This window comes from Sphaerodactylus townsendi, linkage group LG03 (genome assembly GCF_021028975.2).
Source record: "Sphaerodactylus townsendi isolate TG3544 linkage group LG03, MPM_Stown_v2.3, whole genome shotgun sequence".
Classification (NCBI taxonomy): Eukaryota; Metazoa; Chordata; class Lepidosauria; order Squamata; family Sphaerodactylidae; genus Sphaerodactylus; species Sphaerodactylus townsendi.
In genome coordinates this window covers 140,644,812-140,662,641 of record NC_059427.1, presented here as the reverse complement: position 1 = coordinate 140,662,641, position 17,830 = coordinate 140,644,812, and the positions used below count along the sequence as shown (strand labels likewise).

At 42.1% G+C, this 17,830-nt stretch overlaps 1 protein-coding gene across 1 annotated transcript in view; it reads left to right on the top strand.

Moving 5' to 3' along the window:
- LOC125429519 (serine/threonine-protein phosphatase 6 regulatory ankyrin repeat subunit C) overlaps nt 1-17,830 on the top strand; it is a 42,853-nt gene that overhangs the window by 13,275 nt on the left and 11,748 nt on the right. The window contains exons 3-5 of the mRNA XM_048490681.1: nt 8,522-8,600; nt 10,637-10,707; nt 17,210-17,410. Coding sequence (XP_048346638.1) covers nt 8,522-8,600; nt 10,637-10,707; nt 17,210-17,410 — 351 coding nt within the window. The remainder of the gene's footprint in view (nt 1-8,521; nt 8,601-10,636; nt 10,708-17,209; nt 17,411-17,830) is intronic.

Genomic DNA, 17,830 nt, shown 5'->3' with positions numbered 1-17,830 from the left:
TCCTGTTTACATAAACATTTTTATCAATGGTGATTTTATACAGATTATTAAAATTGAGATTTAGTGTTTATTGTTTATTAATTGAAAATTGTTTATTAATTGAAAAGATTAAGAGATGTTATTGATAATCATTTGGTGATTTATTTGAACTGACTAAAACTATATGCTGAATAAAGTACATAACGGACTGTAAAGCTTGAGTTAAGTGGCTAATTAAAATAATTGTAAGATTTTTTAAATACTGTTGAATATTTAGGAAATGTGATAATGTATGAAAAAAATTAAATAACATAATTGTGTTGGAGAAGAAAAAACAGGAAAAAGAATGTTAACTGGGCACAGCAAAAATTGAAGGAGATAAAAGAAGATGGTGAACAAGACGCTCCAGAGGGGATGGATAAACATTTAGAAATACTGAAACAGCAAATGTAGAAAGTGATAAAGAAGCAAGTGCAAAGGTGAGGCAGGAGATATTAATAGGTTTTATAAGAAGTCAAAAACAAGAAATTGTGACCATCAAAGAAAAACAGAAAGGAATTGAACAACATCTAGAAGGGCAAGACAGAAAAGGCAGGATAAAGAATTGAAAACTTGGAAGGGAAGTGTAGCACTAATAATCAATGATTTAGAACAGGGGTCAGCAACCTTTAACACTATAAGATCCATTTGGACCCGTTTTCATGGAAAAGAAAACACGTGGAGCTGCAAATACTTTTTGACATTTAAAATGGAGATAACACTGTATATATTGTTTTTTACCTTTTTACTCCGCTCATTCTCAGAGGCGCATGGATGCACCCGCCCTGCTGCCTGCCCCGCTCTAACGGGGCAGGCGAAAGGCAAAGCCCGTAGCGCGGCCTAGCCGACCGCGGGCAATGGATGCGCCAGATGGGCAAGGATGGGGCCGCTGGGAAAGTGCCCCCCCCCAACGGGGCGGGCAAGAGGCGATGGATGCAAGAGGCGATGGATGCACCCACCCTGCTGCCTGCAGGGCGGGTGAGGATGCGGCCGGCGGCTCGGCTCATGGAGCTCCAGTGCAAGGGCAGAAGAACCGCTTGTGGCTCTCGAGTTCCCAACCCCTGATTTAGAAAAATTTCAGAAGATATTGGGAAAAGTATAGAAGATACTTTTTGTAAACTGCCACAGACGATTTGAAGATCTAAGGAGACTTTCCTTATATTGATCAGATATTCTGAATAAATTCAAGTTTTGCATTTAAGAATACATTTCTACAGGATAGTTTATATAGTTTACACATAAATGTTGTGGAAGAACTAAAAGTCCTGGAAGGAAGACACATCATTTTGAAGATCAGGCAGAATTTACACATTAACTACAATTTATGCCCCAAACAATGCAAGGAAAAAAATTGATGACAAAATTTTCCAGTCCATGTTAGACTTCCAAGGAGAGGTAATGATTTTCAATGATGTGAATGGGGTAATATAGCTGAAAGGTAGAAAGGGCATAGAATAATTTTTTTTAAATCAACAATACAGCTGATATTCCTATTGCAACCATTTGGGAAATTAGTAAAATTTATCTGAGAGGGCATTTAATAGCTATAGCTGCAAAACAAAAGAATGAAAAATTGGAGCACAGTATTGGCTAAAGTTGAAGTGCTGAAGGAACAGCACAAAAACTTCCTTGATAAAGCAACACTAATTTCTATATTTGAAACTGAAGACCTACAGACAGAACAGTGGAATCCTGATGGGGATGGGCAAAACCTCTCAGAAAGCAGCATTACCCCAGTGCTAGCACAAAATGCCCCTTATGCTGGTGTAAGGGGCATGTATGCCAACATAGAAACAGGCTGGTACTTGGCAGCTGTTCAGTAGTGTGACACCCAGATGCCATCATAGCCATGATGCCAGCACTCCTCCAGTGCAAGAGCCCACATTGGCATTGAAGAAGAAGAGTTTGGATTTATATCCCCCCTTTCTCTCCTGCAGGAGACTCAAAGGTGCTTACAATCTCCTTGCCCTTCCCCCCTCACAACAAACACCCTGTGAGGTAGGTGGGGCTGAGAGAGCTCCGAGAAGCTGCGACTAGCCCAAGGTCACCCAGCTGGCGCGTGTGGGAGTGTACAGGCTAATCTGAATTCCCCAGATAAGCCTCCAAAGCTCAGGCGGCAGAGCTGGGAATCAAACCCGGTTCCTCCAGATTAGATGAAGGGGTGTTCCCAAGGTGGGACTGGCTTTAATGGACTTTTTGACCCTTTTCCAGTGCAAGAATACACCCATTTGCCAATGCAAGCAAAATCAGTGGTGCAGCCTATTGTATAGGTAACTTGTATGGGAAACAGGGAAGCATTGCCTTTTACTTGCTGGCTGTAGCACAGCAGGCCTTTTAGGAGGTGGTGTGGCTGTTCTGTTCACAGCCGCTCTGCAGCTTCCCTTCCCTCCCCTTTGAGATTGCACTGTAAGATTTCTGTAACAGACACATTTTGAACGTGGAAATAAACCTGGAAGATATCTGGCACATTATTTAAGGAAAGAAGCTGAAAAAAGAACAGTTACAGGAGTGCAGAAAGGACATTGAGTTACGCTTGTAGAAAAGGAGATACAGGAACACTTCTCTCTCTTTGGAATTATACAGAAAAGATCTTTCAACAGAGATGGAATGGCAGAGTATATAAAAGGAAAACATACTGAGAAGTTCACACTGGTGGTTTTTGTTTTGTTTTACTGAAAATGTTTTAAGATCTAAATTGTGGCTGAAGATTTATAAACTGGATAGAAAGTGCTTATACAAAACAAAATCCAAAGATCCTAATAAGTGGAGTCTTAACTGACGGATTTCAAATGTGAAAAGAAAAACATCAAGGATGTCCATTATCCCCACTCTTATTCTTGTGCTGGAAGTGCCGACTGCTAAGATCAGACAGGATTCTAGAATCAAAGGATTGAAAGTGGATCGAGAAGAATATAAAACTAAAAGTTATGCTGAGGATGTGGTACTGTCAGTTTTAAATCCACGATTGTTGATACAGTATATAATGGAACAGGTTGAAAAATTCATATCCATCTCAGGCTATAAAGTTAATAGGAAGAAGTCTAAAATAATTTCAGAATTCTTAATGAAGCAGGAAGAACATATTAATAAGACTACAGGTTGCGATGTGACTTTAAATCCAGCTAAATACTTGGGAATAAACCAGACTGAGCAAAACGACGCACTATTTAGAGATAATAATAAAAAGGCATGGATGAAGATACATTTGCAAAGATAGTCCAAACTAAAAAATTCATGGCTTGGGGGAAATTTCCAATGTAAATGAATGTACTGCCAAAATTATTTTTTTTAATTTAAATGTTACCAATTCTTATACAAGAAAAAAGCCTCAAAGGAATAGCAGAGACAGATAAACAAGTTTATGAGGAATGGTAAAAAGCCAAGAATTAGATTTAACGTTTTACAAGAGGAGAAAACGAGAAGAGAACTAGCAGTGCATAATATTGTTATACTATCAAGCAGCTGGTCTGGTGTGGATTGTGGACTGGATTAGAAACCCAGACCAGAGATTAATAAAATTAGAAATGGCCAATCTGGAAAGTCTACATAATTGTTTATTGGCAGAAAAATCATTTAGGGAAAATACAGTGAAAAATGGAAGGTGTGTAATCAGAAATTGATTGTTTCAAATTTGGGAAGTTACACAAAAAAGAATTTGCTGTCCAGTATCTCCATTGACTTATCATGATAAGAATGATAAGAGGCTTATTATAATAAGTATGTGATGAAAAGTAACATTTCTTAGCCACGGTCACTTCATAGGTGTTACAGTGAGCTCTGTAACATGATTTATCAGATTCAGTTCTTAGCACTGTTCTAGATATCTCCCTGCCAGCTTTTCAGATCACCCAGCTCTGCGGTAAATCAGAAGGCTGAGTTTTGTTCCAAGGGCTGGAGAGGTCATTAAGGGGCAACCTTGTTGGTAGTTTCAAGGAGCTTCAAATCGCATGCTTCTGCTGCGACCTCAACAGATCATATGTTTAGAATCCTAAAATCCCTTATTCTGGAATCCAGTAGGATTCATGAGTATCTCTGGACAGACTTTTTTAAATGGGCCCCTCTTCTGCATTGTGTTGGAGCCCCATTGACCTTAGTTTTGAACAGGTAGTGGTCAGACCATGGTTCAGAGCAAATCTCCAGCCAAGCTTCAGAGTAAACTTTGAAGTTGACCAAAATTGTGGTTGTGGGAATTGGGTAGCTGATGCTTATCCATCTATTATATTCTTTACCAAAGCCAAATAGCTGAATCACCTGCCTGTAAAAAACAGTCTAATTTATTTGATCAAACCCTTTTTCAACATCAACAAAGAAAAGATCTGATGGGTTTTTGTTTTCATTTACAAGGTCTAGCAAGCTTATTAGTCTTGTTACATTTCATGAGAGTTGTGTACCTTTTAGAAATCCTGTTTGATCCTCATTTATGTAGGGTCCTAAAAACCTATTTAGTCTCTTAGCTATCATTGAGGTGAAACACTTATAACCAATATTTAGAAGTGATATACGTCTATTTGCTAAATATCTGCTGTCCTTCCGTTCTTTGTGGATTAGAATAATATTTGCCTCTATTCCCTCTCTTTGCAAGGAATCAAATAACTTTTAAAAATGAGGTGCCAACCAGTCTTCAAAAGAAGATAACATTTAATGGAAAACCTGTTGGAACCTAGAGTTTTATTACTTTTTCATTAATTTGTTCCTTTTACAATTTTTTTCTATATCCACTGTCTCTACATTCTTCTGTTATTTTTGATACTTACAGTCCCTCCAAAAATCTGGCAGTGTGGAATATAGGACATCCTCCTTTGAATATAAATCTTGAACTCCTCTACAATCTGAGTTGAATTGTATATCTTCACCCTTGACTTAGATCTGAATAGTGAATTTCTGTTAGTACCACTTTTGTCTGCTTGCAGGTAGACCAGGGGCTTCTGGCTTATTAGCATACTCAAACATACTTTGTTTTGCAGATAAACGGACTTCGATCTTGTAAAATATAAAACAAGTTTGGTATCAGTTATTTGAATTTAGGTGTGACACTGTAACCTGTGAAGTTCATTCTGATGCTGATTTTTATTCTGCAAATTGAAGAACTATTGAAAAAGAAATGTTACTGTATTTTCTGGCGTATAAGACTACTTTTTAACCCAGGAAAATCTTCTCAAAAGTCAGGGGTCGTCTTATACACCGAATGTCGTCTTATAAGCGGGTGCTGAAACATCTGAGCCAGACTGGAGAATCTGCGACCGCCGCATATGGTGGGGGGAGCTCAAAAACGGCCGCGGCCGTATCCCTGCCATATGTGGTTGTCCAGGAGCTGGGAACCTCCCCTCCCCGGACTCGCCAGCAGAGACCCACCCCTCCCTGGGCTCGCAGGAGGGGTTCCCCACCTTGGACTGGCCGGAGGGGACCAACCCCTCCCGAGACTGGCCGGACTCGGCAGACTTGCCGGCGGGACCCTGTCGTAGCAGGTCCAGGCCGGCGCAGGGACGTGGAGGGGAGGTGGCAGACAGCCAGCCCTTCCGTTCTCCCGGGCCGGGAACTGGCGGGCCCAAGAGGATAGAACCAGGCGCTGCTGACAAGGCGGGCCGGGCACTGCCCGAGCAAGCACGCAGGCCTGCGTCCTTGCGAGGGCAGGCCTGTGACCAAGTACGAGATGGGGTTCCGGGACCGCCGAGGCTGGATGGATGGGCGAGGAGGTCGGGAGGGAGGTGGGGCAGAACAGGGGAGGGGTCTTTATTGGCGGAGCAGAGTCGGGAGGGGATAAAAAGCGCGGAGGAATAAAAGGTCGGGCCGCGAAGGGAGAGGAGTGAGGGAGATGGACGGCTGAATGTGGGGAGGCTGGAAAGGAGAGAAGAGGAGAGGGTAGGTAGGAGAGAAGGAGAGAGAGACAAGGAGAGAAAGGAAAAGGAGGAAGAGGCAGGAGAAGACCAAATACAGGGGATGGAGGACCAAATACAGGGGAAGCTAACAGGCTCTCTCTCTCTCAGGGACTGCAGTGCCAGGCAAGATAGGCTTGGGCTTGCTGGTTTACCCAACAATTTAGCATGCTGTGGCTTCAAAGGCTGTCACAGCTAGTCCACCCCCCTGACAATGGGGATGAGGCCGGGGATCCCAGCACCTGGGAAGGGGTAAGAGGTTTGGCCACATTCTTATATGGCGAACATATCCCAAACTCTATATTTTAACTGGAAAAGTTGGGGGTTGTCTTATACGCCCAGTTGTCTTATACGCCGGAAAAAAAATACTTTTTGAGAAGTTTAACAGTGGCTGTGGGATTGTCAGTTACAAAGCAGAAAAAAGCTGACTGCTTACTTTGCTCCTAAGAAAAGTTTGCACAGTGCTTCCAGAGTAACATCACAACATTGCTGTGCCTTTTTTTTCACCTGTGTCTAATGCTTTGTTCATGTTTGTTAAACACTGCAACCTGATCCTGGGTGTTTCACTCTGCTGCTGTGATCCTTTTGATTGAACAGTTAGGGACTTTCCTCTTTGAGGTGGATTGTGGACTTTCATTTAGAATACTAGTGTTTGTTTTGGGGGGAGTCATTATGTATTTAATCCTCCTTTAATATTCCTGGAAATGTGAAATCATGTTGTGGGGGGGGGGGGGAATAGAAATATACACAAAACTTGCAAGAATCAAGCATAAGTGTACTTTCATAGCATGAATTATATATCACTTTTCATGTACAACAAACAATGTTTCTTCTGCTATGTACAATTGTCTTTGCTTTTATTAAAGCAGATTTTAAATTATACAGTGTATCGCTGCTGTGCCTAATGATATGCAAGTAGACCTTAGTTCTTGCCACTTGAGAAAATGGAAAGTATAAACATCGGCACTTTAGTAAACAAAAAGACTGCTTTATCATCTCTGGTAACAGTGTAGAATTACTGTGTGTAGAGTTACTCTGGGGAAGAGGGTCATCTTGACATCCGTCAAGGAGGCAGGATTACAATTCTTCTAGACTTCTTTTCTCCTGGGTACAGTCACCTACTTTTCCCAGTTCATTTCTTGCCTTGTAAGGGAGAGCAGGCTTTTGATAAGAGTTGCTCATGAGACCCCTAAAACACAGCAGCAGGCACCAGATACCTGTATTTCTACCTTTTATACCTACTTCTTCTCGCATTTTTATTCTATACTGCAATCCATCCTTTTGGCTTACCCCTTACCCTTCTGAGGGCAACCTTGCTGAGGCATTGGAGGATTTGGAAAGCTTCAGTGGAGCTTTGAACAGCTTAATTTTCAAGGAGGATAAGGACCTCCTCTTCCCAGGAATAAACGGAATGGTCTGCTTCCTGGTGTGGTCAGTTAAATACAGACCTGCAGAACAGAAGCTGATGAGCGGAGGCAGCAAGAAGAACCTGCTGTACAATTCATCTGTCCCTCAGAAGATGCCTCAGTGGCAATGGCCAATTTTGGTGGCTAAACCCACCATGCAAAAAAAGATGGCGGATGTTTGGGTTCAGTCCTTTTATGGCCGCAGCAGAGCAATTAGGGCGCTGGAGCACCTCTGTGTGTATATATAGCTACTGCTATAACCATAAAAACATCTTGATTGAAACTGAATACAGTCTTAGTACAGCCTCAAAGGGTACTCACAAAGGTTCTTAAATATTATTAACTTAGTCATTTTAGAAAATGATGTGCAGTACGTCATGCAAGTTTAGATTTCCTATTTGGGGTTATGATAATTAAAGAACCTTTTGTAGTTTGCAGCTACAATATATTTCTCTGGGCAGATGCTGGATGGCTTCAACATTAGAAGGTGATTCCTCTTTCTGTTTTTTGTTTCTGTTCTGCTGTTCCCTATCTCTCTGATTATATAACAGGCCTGAATCACTCATTTTGCACAAAAGTTGATAGTCTTTGTCAGAATCAAGGGCAGATAGCATTTACTGGATAGATCAATGTTCTCCATCTGGTGAGAAGTAAATATCCATGTTCTTTAATATTCATTATTTGGGCACTGAGCCTGTTGCAAAGGTTGGGTATTTACTAGGTATAAAATAGCAGTAAAAGATCTTTCAGATGCATCAGTGAACAATACCTGTGATGCCGTGCTACTCCCCGACCCCAAGAATTGTCTTAATAAAAATACACAAACAGATGTACAATGGGATATCTAGAACAGTTTTCCCGCGCTTTTAAAATTTGCAGTTCAGTTTAAAAGATTACAATTTTGCATTAAGTACCAAGTAATTAAAAAAAACTATTGCAGTTGAATCTTAAACCAAAAAAGTGTTAAGTAAAATCTTTTTTATTTCAAAATGTTTTTTATCCGCACTGGTGAATGGCAAAATGTTGTGGCACCAGCTGCTTCTACAAGCAAGTATTACTGCTTTGAGGCATAAGAATGTGGAGGTTGGGGCTTACAATACACCAGCATTAAAATTCTCATTTGTGTCGGTGAATTTTTGACCCCTGCTGCAATAAATGCTTAGGTAGGATACTGTTTTCTTTGTGGTCATTTTCTAATGACAGTATCATTTTGTTTCAAATCAGGACCAAGAAAGACGAACCCCTTTGCATGCAGCTGCATACTTGGGAGAATCTTCAATTGTTGAACTCCTAATACTATCAGGTATGAAATACAAGTGTGCGTATTCTAACTGGGAAAAAAATCTCAAGGTGATTTAAAAACAAGATGTTCATGTTATGAAGAGGGTGTGAATTTAGAAAAGAATCTATGAGAAAGCAGCAGCCACCTCCATCCTGGGATTCAAGGAACAGTGGCTAGCCCAGCTCAGGAAGAGCAATTGCTGTCCATCATGACCTGCAGAGTCTGTGCATTCTTTCCTGAACGAACTGGTGGCTGACTGGCTCAGGCTTTTAGAAAGAAAGCCAAGTTGTCAAGAGTAGCTGGAGATGGAAGAGCATTATATTCCAGACATGAGTCATTCTGAAAGTGCCCTATAGCCTGAGAGCATTGGATTTAAATTTGATAGACCAGAACTCAAATCCCTGTTTGGTATAATCCTTTGGAAAGTTGCTGTTCCTCATCCTGGGGTTGAAAACCTTAGGCTCATTCCGCACACGCAAAATAATGCACTTTCAAGCTGCTTTCACAACTGTTTTTGCCATTCCGCACAGCTTCAAAGAGCCCTGAAAGCAGCTTGAAAGTGCATTATTCGGCGTGTGCGGAATGAGCCTTAGAAAAGTTATAATCTATGATTAGAATGGTTGCAAGAGTGAATGAGACACCATAAAACGTTTTAGTTCTTTCCACATGGAAATGCTATTGTTAGCAGATTGCCACTAGTAGTAGTTATTGCTAGTCCTGATCATGGAGATTTGTGGAACTGTTCTGGTTACATTGAGGCAGTTTTAAAGCTCGTGGCTGTCCCCACTGTAACTCTTTCTGTGTGGGATGCAGGTCAGCTTTCTGAACAGTGAAGCCAGAACAGATGGTTTAACCTGCTGGGGAGGGTGAATAGAGTGCTGGAAACAGAACCTTCCCTGTGTAATTTTTAAAACTGGTCCTCAAGCGAGGCTCCTGTCATTTTGCTAAATTTAGTATTGGGTGTGGAAAACTTTTGAGGAAGATTGCTTAAGAACTGACCTTGTAAATCAGTTTTTCCTTTCAGTTAAGTTACTGGGGGTGCCCCTACCTACTGAACAGTAATGGAAATGTTGTGTTGGCATATACCAGTGGTGGCGAACCTATGGCACGCGTGCCAGAGGGGGCACTCAGAGCCTTCTCTGTGGGCATGCGCGCCATTGCCCCAGTTTGGGCACTCAGCAGAGATGTAGCACCAAGGGGATGGGTGGTGGGTGGTTGCGTGTTCAATGCACCGGTCGTGCACCCCTGCGGGGGTGTGGCAAGTTCATTCCATGGGTGTGGTGGGGGTGTTCCAGGGCCAGATGGGGGCGTGGCAGGGGCGCAGGGCACACGCGCGCCCTGGGTGCAGTTCCCCTTCCCTCCACCCCTGGCACTCAATCTCTAAAAGGTTCTCCATCACTGGTATATACTCTCCAGCAGATGTAAAAGCAGCTATGGATCTGATTATTTTTAATTGGGGGAAAAGACACTGAGAGGCATCTTCAGAAGTCCATCTCCCTGTTCTCAGGGCGCATTGTGCCCAAAAGAAAACATTTCTGAAAAGAGTAACATTGAGATGGTAAAGATTTCTAGTGAGTTGGAGGAAGGAGGTAGAAATACCTTACTAAAATTTTTTAACAAGACCATGATGTGGATTGGGTTTAGTAGCAGACCTCCAGATGCTGAATGCCCTTGTTAAAACTTGAGGAAACACTTTCTTGCCTCTCTCAGCCAGTATGATGTAGTGGTTAAGAACAGGTGGACTCTAATCTGAAGGAGGTTTTTGATTCCTCACTCCTTCACCTGAGTGGCAGAGGCTTATCTGGTAAATCGGATTTGTTTCCCCACTCCTACATTCCTGCTGGGTGACCTTGGGCTAGTCACAATTCATTCAGAACTCAGCCTCACACACCTCGCAAGATGTCTGTTGTGGGGAGAGGAAGGGACAGTAGTTTGTAAGCTGCCTTGAGTCTCTTCACAGGAGAAAAAGGCAGGGTATAAATCCAAACTTTTCTTCTTCTTGTGTCCTATGTGGGATCATACCTCCCTTCCCTTTTCTTCTTTTTTCTTTTGGACAGGTGCTAACGTTAATGCAAAGGATACCCTTTGGCTGACCCCGTTACACCGGGCTGCAGCTTCTCGCAATGAGGTATGTACTGATCCATTGGCTTTGACCTGTTGGCATTCTCCCTCTTGAAGTGACAAAGGCATGCCTGTCTGCTGGACTGAACTACACCATGTTTTCAGCAACCTCATTAACCTTCTCGTTTTCATGGTATCTCTCTCAAGTCAAACTGAAAGCCAATAAGCTTGAGAAGTCGTATTAACAGCACTGTGACTGTCTGCGCACAAGAGTGATTTGAATATAGTCATTGCAGTATTTCAGCAGAAACTGCATAGGATGTTTATCAGCTCTAGGAGCGTCATCATACCTCTGCAAGTTTTGTTGATTGCCTTTCTGCTGCCTCTGTTATGGCTTTGGTTCCCAAACTTCTGATAGCTGTAGTGCAGTCCCTTTGATTAAAACGGGAGGCACGGTTCAGTCTTGCGCCCAGAAAGAATGCCTTTCTCTCGTGATCATGCTTGCAAAGAGGCAAGCACAGAGTAGTTGCTTATGCAGACATGCTCCAGTTAACCCCTGGATCAAGATTAAATCTCTGATCTCGTCTTACCTAATGCAGAGATTTGTGAAATTATTTACTCTTAGCAGAGGCTAATTGGAAGGAAATGATTCTAAAGGAGTAGGTTATGCATGAATGCAATGGCCAATCTGGGCTCTCGGCAGCTGTAAAAAAACTTATTTTTCACAGTCCTGACTCACAGCTTTGAGAATTACTGGCTTTGAAATATCCCAGGAGTCTAATTTACGATTATTTCCACTGTTTTCTTGTGGCCCAGAGTAGCTAACTTGGAATTGATGGCACAGTATCAGAACATTTTTTTTGCTTTCTGTTGTTGCTTGATATAAATTTGTGCCTAATGGTTGATATTTGTTTGTTTCATTCAAATGCATTTCATTTCAATAATGGGCTCAGCCTGAAAGTACAGACCTTTGGTAATCTGAGCTCTAGAGTATTGTTTTTTTGCAGTGTCATAAATACATCCACAAATAGGTATGTCGAAATGGAAAAGCCTTCCTTCCTGGCCACCTGGCAATCATTTTTTTCCTTACGAAAATGAAGAATAGCCCTTCTAGTTCAGGCCAAAGGTCCTTCGTTTTCAACATTCTGTTTCCCCCAGTGGCCAATCAGATACCTCTGGGTGAACAGACAAGTGGTTTTGTACAGGCCTATCTAGATTTTGCATGTATCCTCATTTTGAATTTATTTTTCAGAATATGGACCTTGGGGGGCAATATCTTCTGAAATCTGTGCCAATTTTTGTTTTTTCTTTCTGGTCTGCACATCACACTATGATGGTATTTGATCATGTACAGAATATGCTTGGATCAACCAGAAGCGCATAGCTTCTATAACATTTCTAAGGATGAGTACTACTGGTTATTGCAAGGCACACTGGAATAATCTCTTCACCTGCTCCATGTACTGGCCTTTATACACTCTCTGCTACATATAGAAGAAGAACACACCCTCTTCGAAGAATCCATAATTAGGCCCCTTTGTACACACTTGAAGGAACCCATTCACTCCATCCATCTGTCTTGAGATCGAGGTTTCACTTTATATTATGAGACCTCTTCAACACCTTGGAACTAAGGAACCCCTTCTGCTCAACCCATGCTTAAGCCATCTCAAGACAAAGCACCTTCGCAGACAAAGCAGCCTCGTTTAAATGAAGCATTTAAAGAAGCTTTTGCATATGACAGAGTGTAGGAACCTCTTATCTCAGGACTGAGGTTTTGTATGTCACCTGGAAGTCACCAAACTGAGATTCACCCAACCATCAGTGTACTGTAATCCTCCTGATTCCAGGAAACTGTCACTAGGGCATTCTTATGCTTCCGAATGGAAACTCTTCTGTTTTTATGCGACTGCATCTTATTTAGTCCCTTCCAATTGTTTTCTTTGTTCCATTTTAAAGAGATTGTTTCCTAAAAAATAACACAAAAATATACACAAAAATAAAGGGAAAAAACAGAATTTCTTCTGTTCCAAATCTAAACACAGTTAAAATTTTGCCACTTGTTCTGTGATCACAAATTATGAAATCATAATTCAATTAATCCTTCTTAATTATTACTAATTGATTAGGATTTGCACTTTTTCTACTATGTCCATTTTCTTATTCTCTTAATCCTCACATTCACAAATCCTCAGTTCATTTTTTTTCTGCTTTAAGCAAAAAGTCTATCAAGGGTTCCAGTTTTTGATAAACTTGGTGAGGTTCTTTTCTCCAATTCTATGTCTTCCTCTACCACCTCCAAAACATCAGCCAACGCTACGATGATCCTTTGTTTGATATCATCATCTGATGTTTCAGGAATAGCGTTGAATCTCAAATAAAATTATTTCTCTCTCAACTTCAGTAAAGCTAAATTGTTCAATTCTGTTTCCAGCTCTTTATTTAAAACTTCTGCTTTCCTGTCTAGAATTTCCACTTCATCATTAGTTTGTTTTATTTCTCCAAATATTTGCATTGTAAAACTTTTCATTTTTAAAAATTTCTTTTGTCATCTGCTGTTTCATTTTTGAGAGCTTTTAGTTTGTTTTTTTCAAGCTTCTCATTCATTTCTTTCAAATGATTTCCGTTTATTAGTCATCGGATCAAAAAACGTTAGCAACATTTCAGGCATAACTGTTTTTTTCTGGCTGTATGTTCAAAGATTTTTTGTGGTCGTAGTCCTATTAATTTAAGTTCCAATAATTAGTAGTCTTGTAGTAGTCATTCTAAAGCAGCTGGAGTGAGATATTAACAGTTCTGTATCTTAGTTTGTTTACATTTCAACTATCACCATAGCAACACAGCCTTGGAGCTGAGTCTGTTCCCAGTCTTCCTGTAGCCTCTTACACAGGAGAAAACAAACCTTCCACATAGATCTGCCTTAATCCTTGCAAGCAGCAAACTTCCTTCAAAATCACTTTCTTTAAAAAAGGTATAGTAACTGACCCCCATTTCTTTGTTTCAAATATAAACCAGAAAATAAGCAAAAAGATTCCTTCTTGTCTTTACTCCACTTTTTGCCAAATTTTCTTATTAAATGTTTAAAGATTCCTTTCTGTTTTATAGTTCTCCAGAGACAAGGAATATCTCACTGCTAATTGTGTATCTTCGGTACAGATGAAATCTCTCTTTATTTGTAAGAGTAACTGTCCTTCAGTGGTTAAGAAATGAAGGTTGGTCATGCTTAGTATTCAAGGGTAAATACATCATAGCTGTGAGCAATCACTCTAATCCCTACTTCCTGCCTCTCAACTCAAAGATGAGCTGCCTTTATCGTTTACTCAAGAGGAGAGCTTCTGGAGGCAATGTGGTTATCTCCCGGTATTTCTTTAACCCAGAGCGATTTTCTCAACTGAAATTTCCTTCCATGTGGCATTTTCATCTCCAGTGTTCCTCTGTAGCTTGCAGAGGCATCAGCACATCATAAATCCCTCTCAGGAAGCCTCCCAGTTCACTCCATTTAGGAGTTCCTACTAGTTGTGGTGGGTTTTCTGGGCTGTGTGGCGGTGGTCTGGTGGATCTTGCTCCTAACGTTTTGCCTTCATCTGTGGCTGGCATCTTCAGAGGTGTATCACAGAGGGAAGTCTGTTACACACTGTGTAACACACTTCTCTCTGTGATATACCTCTGAAGATGCCAGCCACAGATGCAGACGAAACGGTGGGAACAAGATCCACCAGACCACCGCCACATCCCGGAAAACCCACCACAACCAGTTGAATCGGGCCGTGAAAGCCTTCGACAATATATAGTTCATACTAGCTTTATGCAGCCAAGGTTTCACAGTAGCTTCATTGCTCGTGCACCTCACGGCTGCTTCTGCATACTGTCCTGCCTTTGCAGGTTCTTCTGCCAGCAGTTAAATGGTTTATTGAGACTTTATCATTAAGTTCCAAAAACTCTTCCTTTGTGGACAGCTGGTCTTGCCGCGTTTAATAAAATGCCCCTTTAAATCTATGGCTTCTAGTAACCTCCTTTTGCTATTGTTAAAGGCAGCCTTCCTTGTAGCTATAACTTTTTGTCTGTCACACCAGTGAACTCTCTGCTGCTTGGCCTCCTTATCTCCAGTTTCATCTGGACAAGGTTATCTTACATCCTGGTCTTACTTCCTTTCCTGAGGTATGTGGTGCTTTCCATCTTAACCAATATTTAGTTTTACCTGCCATTTTAAACAGTCCCTCTTCAGAAGCTGAAAGAGCACTGTGTTCCTTCTGTGTCTGCTGGGCTCTTTCTTCCTTCTTGAGCAGCACAGTGACTTCAGTCACCTGTTGACATATCATGGAGGCAATCACAAAGGATTCAGAGTCTCCACTTGACCTGTGTGTAAGTGGACATCTTCTGGCATCTCTCTCTGCTACCAGCTGGCGGACCATCTTTCTGGCTGTTCAACAGTGACAGTCTTTTAAGCCTCTGTGCAAGATGTACCCATTTCCGATATCTGCACAGCAGGAACCTGGACTGCCTTCATATGTCACTATGCCCTAGATATTGGAAGTGTTAAGAGAAGCAACTTTTGGCTGAGCAGTGCTGAAAACCTTGTTCCAGGCATTTAGCTTGCTAGTCTTATCTCACGAATGTGATGCGCAGAGACCAAGAAGGGGAACAAGTTGCTTCCATGTACCTGGTGTTCTTTGGGTAGTCATCTGTGCAGTCACATAACCTGCTCACCTCTGCAACAGGTGCTTGATTTTTTCTTCTTCTGTGTCTTGGAAAGAAGAACTTGTCTCTGCCATTTCTTGAGCATAAAAAGTGATTCTGCGCAAGCTTAAATGTTTTCAGCAAGATCACTCAACGAACACCCATTACAGGGAAGCAACCTGTTCTAATCTTGCTTAAAAAACACAAGACCCCTCGCACATGTGCGCAAACATGACTCAGTGGGTTGTTTTCGCTAGTACAGTGTTGTTGACAAAGAGTTGTAGAACATTCCCTCCCCTTCCTCGATCATGACCTTGCACTTATGTTCAGTGAAAGAGAGGATTGGATTGCAGTTAGGATAAAATACATAAATGGATAATAGAGGAACTCTGAGTGTTAAGAGTGGTTTTGTAAGATCTTATGGGCCTTCTCTGTAAAACATCAAGCCGCACACATGTCAAAATTGCGGAGTAAGTTTAGGCCATTAATTGTACTGTGATTGGTCTCCCCAGACAGTATCTTGCTAGAAAAGCTTCCGCTCTTCCTCACCAGAGTCCGTTAACTTGCATAATTGCCTTTTCCTGCTGACCTCACAGCTTCGGGTCATTTCCAACAGCTGAGAAGCACTACTTAAGGCTGGCTCAATTAATTCACCTCTCTATTCTAAAAAGGCATCAGCGTTTTTCTTTATTGGTGGCTGGTTTTGGCAGGGCAGGAACTCCTCCTCTTTTTGCAGAGCTTGTAAAGTAGAGCAAGCTGGGGGATATTATTATATGTTAACAAAAGGGGAAGCTGTGTCCAAATGTAGGCCAGTGGGCTACATTTGCCTCCTGCCAACACCTCAGGAGTCACTGAAGAGAACTAACTGCAAGATTGCATGGCATAGCATCACTCTGGAAGTCCCCAGAGAGTTCATCAGTGGCAAAAAAGCAGTTTTCCTTTGCTTTCAGCAGGGGTGTCCAACTCTGGCGCTTCAGATGTTCATGGACTACAATTCCCATCAGCCCAATGCCAGCAGGGGCTGATGGGAATTGTAGTCCATGAACATCTGAAGCACCGGAGCTGGACACCCCTGGCTTACAGTCTGATTGGAGCCCAGAAGGGGTAACTTGAATTTTTGGGAAGAGGATCCCTTTTCATGTTGTTAATCTTTTTAGCTTCTATACAAACTCCAAAGCCTTTGTTTAATGATATATGGGCAGCAATCATGGCCACTAATAGACCTTACAATTATTAGCAGTAGTCTTTAGTTTCTGTTGGGTGTTTTTCAGGAGTCTACTCTCATTTTGGATTGAAGGACCCTAACAAGGTCAATAAGAGGGGGAATGAAAGGGGGAATTGGTGCCTATATGCCTCAGCAGTGTATTACACAAGGTCTAACAGTATTCCCCTGTTAGCGGCCATCCTTCAAGTAAAGTTGTCATTTGCCTGCCGCTGGCACAGAAACCCCACCGACATCCAGTGAGACAAAGGGGGAAAGTGGTGATTTCTAGTACTTTGATGCTACTCCCAGCTATGTGATCAGAAGTGGGATTCACCCAAAATTCTGTAGTTTTTACCACAGAGTTTCAGGAGAATCTTTGAGCATCCTGGGATGCAGTGATGTAGGCTGAAATTACATTGAGTCATTGGAGATTTCCATTAGCTCAGTCCTGCCTCTGCCATTTTTCAAGAGGCTCTTTGGCTATCCTCTTCTACTGCTGCTAGGTTACTATCCAGTGTTACTTCTTCTCTTGCCAGAGTTTAGCCCTACTAATGTCCCTGGAGCTTTGCTCCTCACATACTGCTTTCTCTCCAAGCGCTGCAGGTAGTTAGACTGTTATAAAATGTTTCCTCCTTTCTGTCCTGCTCAGCCAGACTTAAAAGCTGTGCCTGTTTTCTATCCCTGGCAGAAGGCACTTAACCTCCTCCTAAAGCACTCGGCAGATGTCAACGCTCGCGACAAGTATTGGCAAACACCACTGCACGTTGCTGCTGCCAACAGAGCCACCAAGTGTGCTGAGGCCATCATTCCCCTACTCAGTAGCGTTAATGTTGCAGACCGCACTGGCCGAACGGCATTGCACCATGCTGTACACAGTGGGCACATTGAGGTAAGGGAGTGCTTGTCTTTGAGAATCCGTTCCTCCGCTATAAAATGAGGATGAGCTGCGGAGGTAACCTAGCAAGTAGATCATGTTATCTTAGAGCTGTATGCTCCATTACAGACATATGTGTGACTAACCCTGGGTGGCTTTTTCTTTCAGAGAATAGATACATGGGTGGAGAGGTGTGTTTGTTTTTGAAGGAGAGACTTGACCGTGTGTGTGTTCAGTGCTGCCTATCACCTTTTTTGCTGCAACCCCTCACGTGCACTGTCCACAGCCCATCCTTTTCTTCAGCCAACGTGGTGTAGTGGTTAAGAGCAGGTGGATTCTAATCTGGAGAACCGGGTTTGATTCCCCACTCCTTCACCTGAGTGGTGGAGGCTTATCTGGTGAACCAGATGTTTTCCCCCACTCCTACATTCCTGC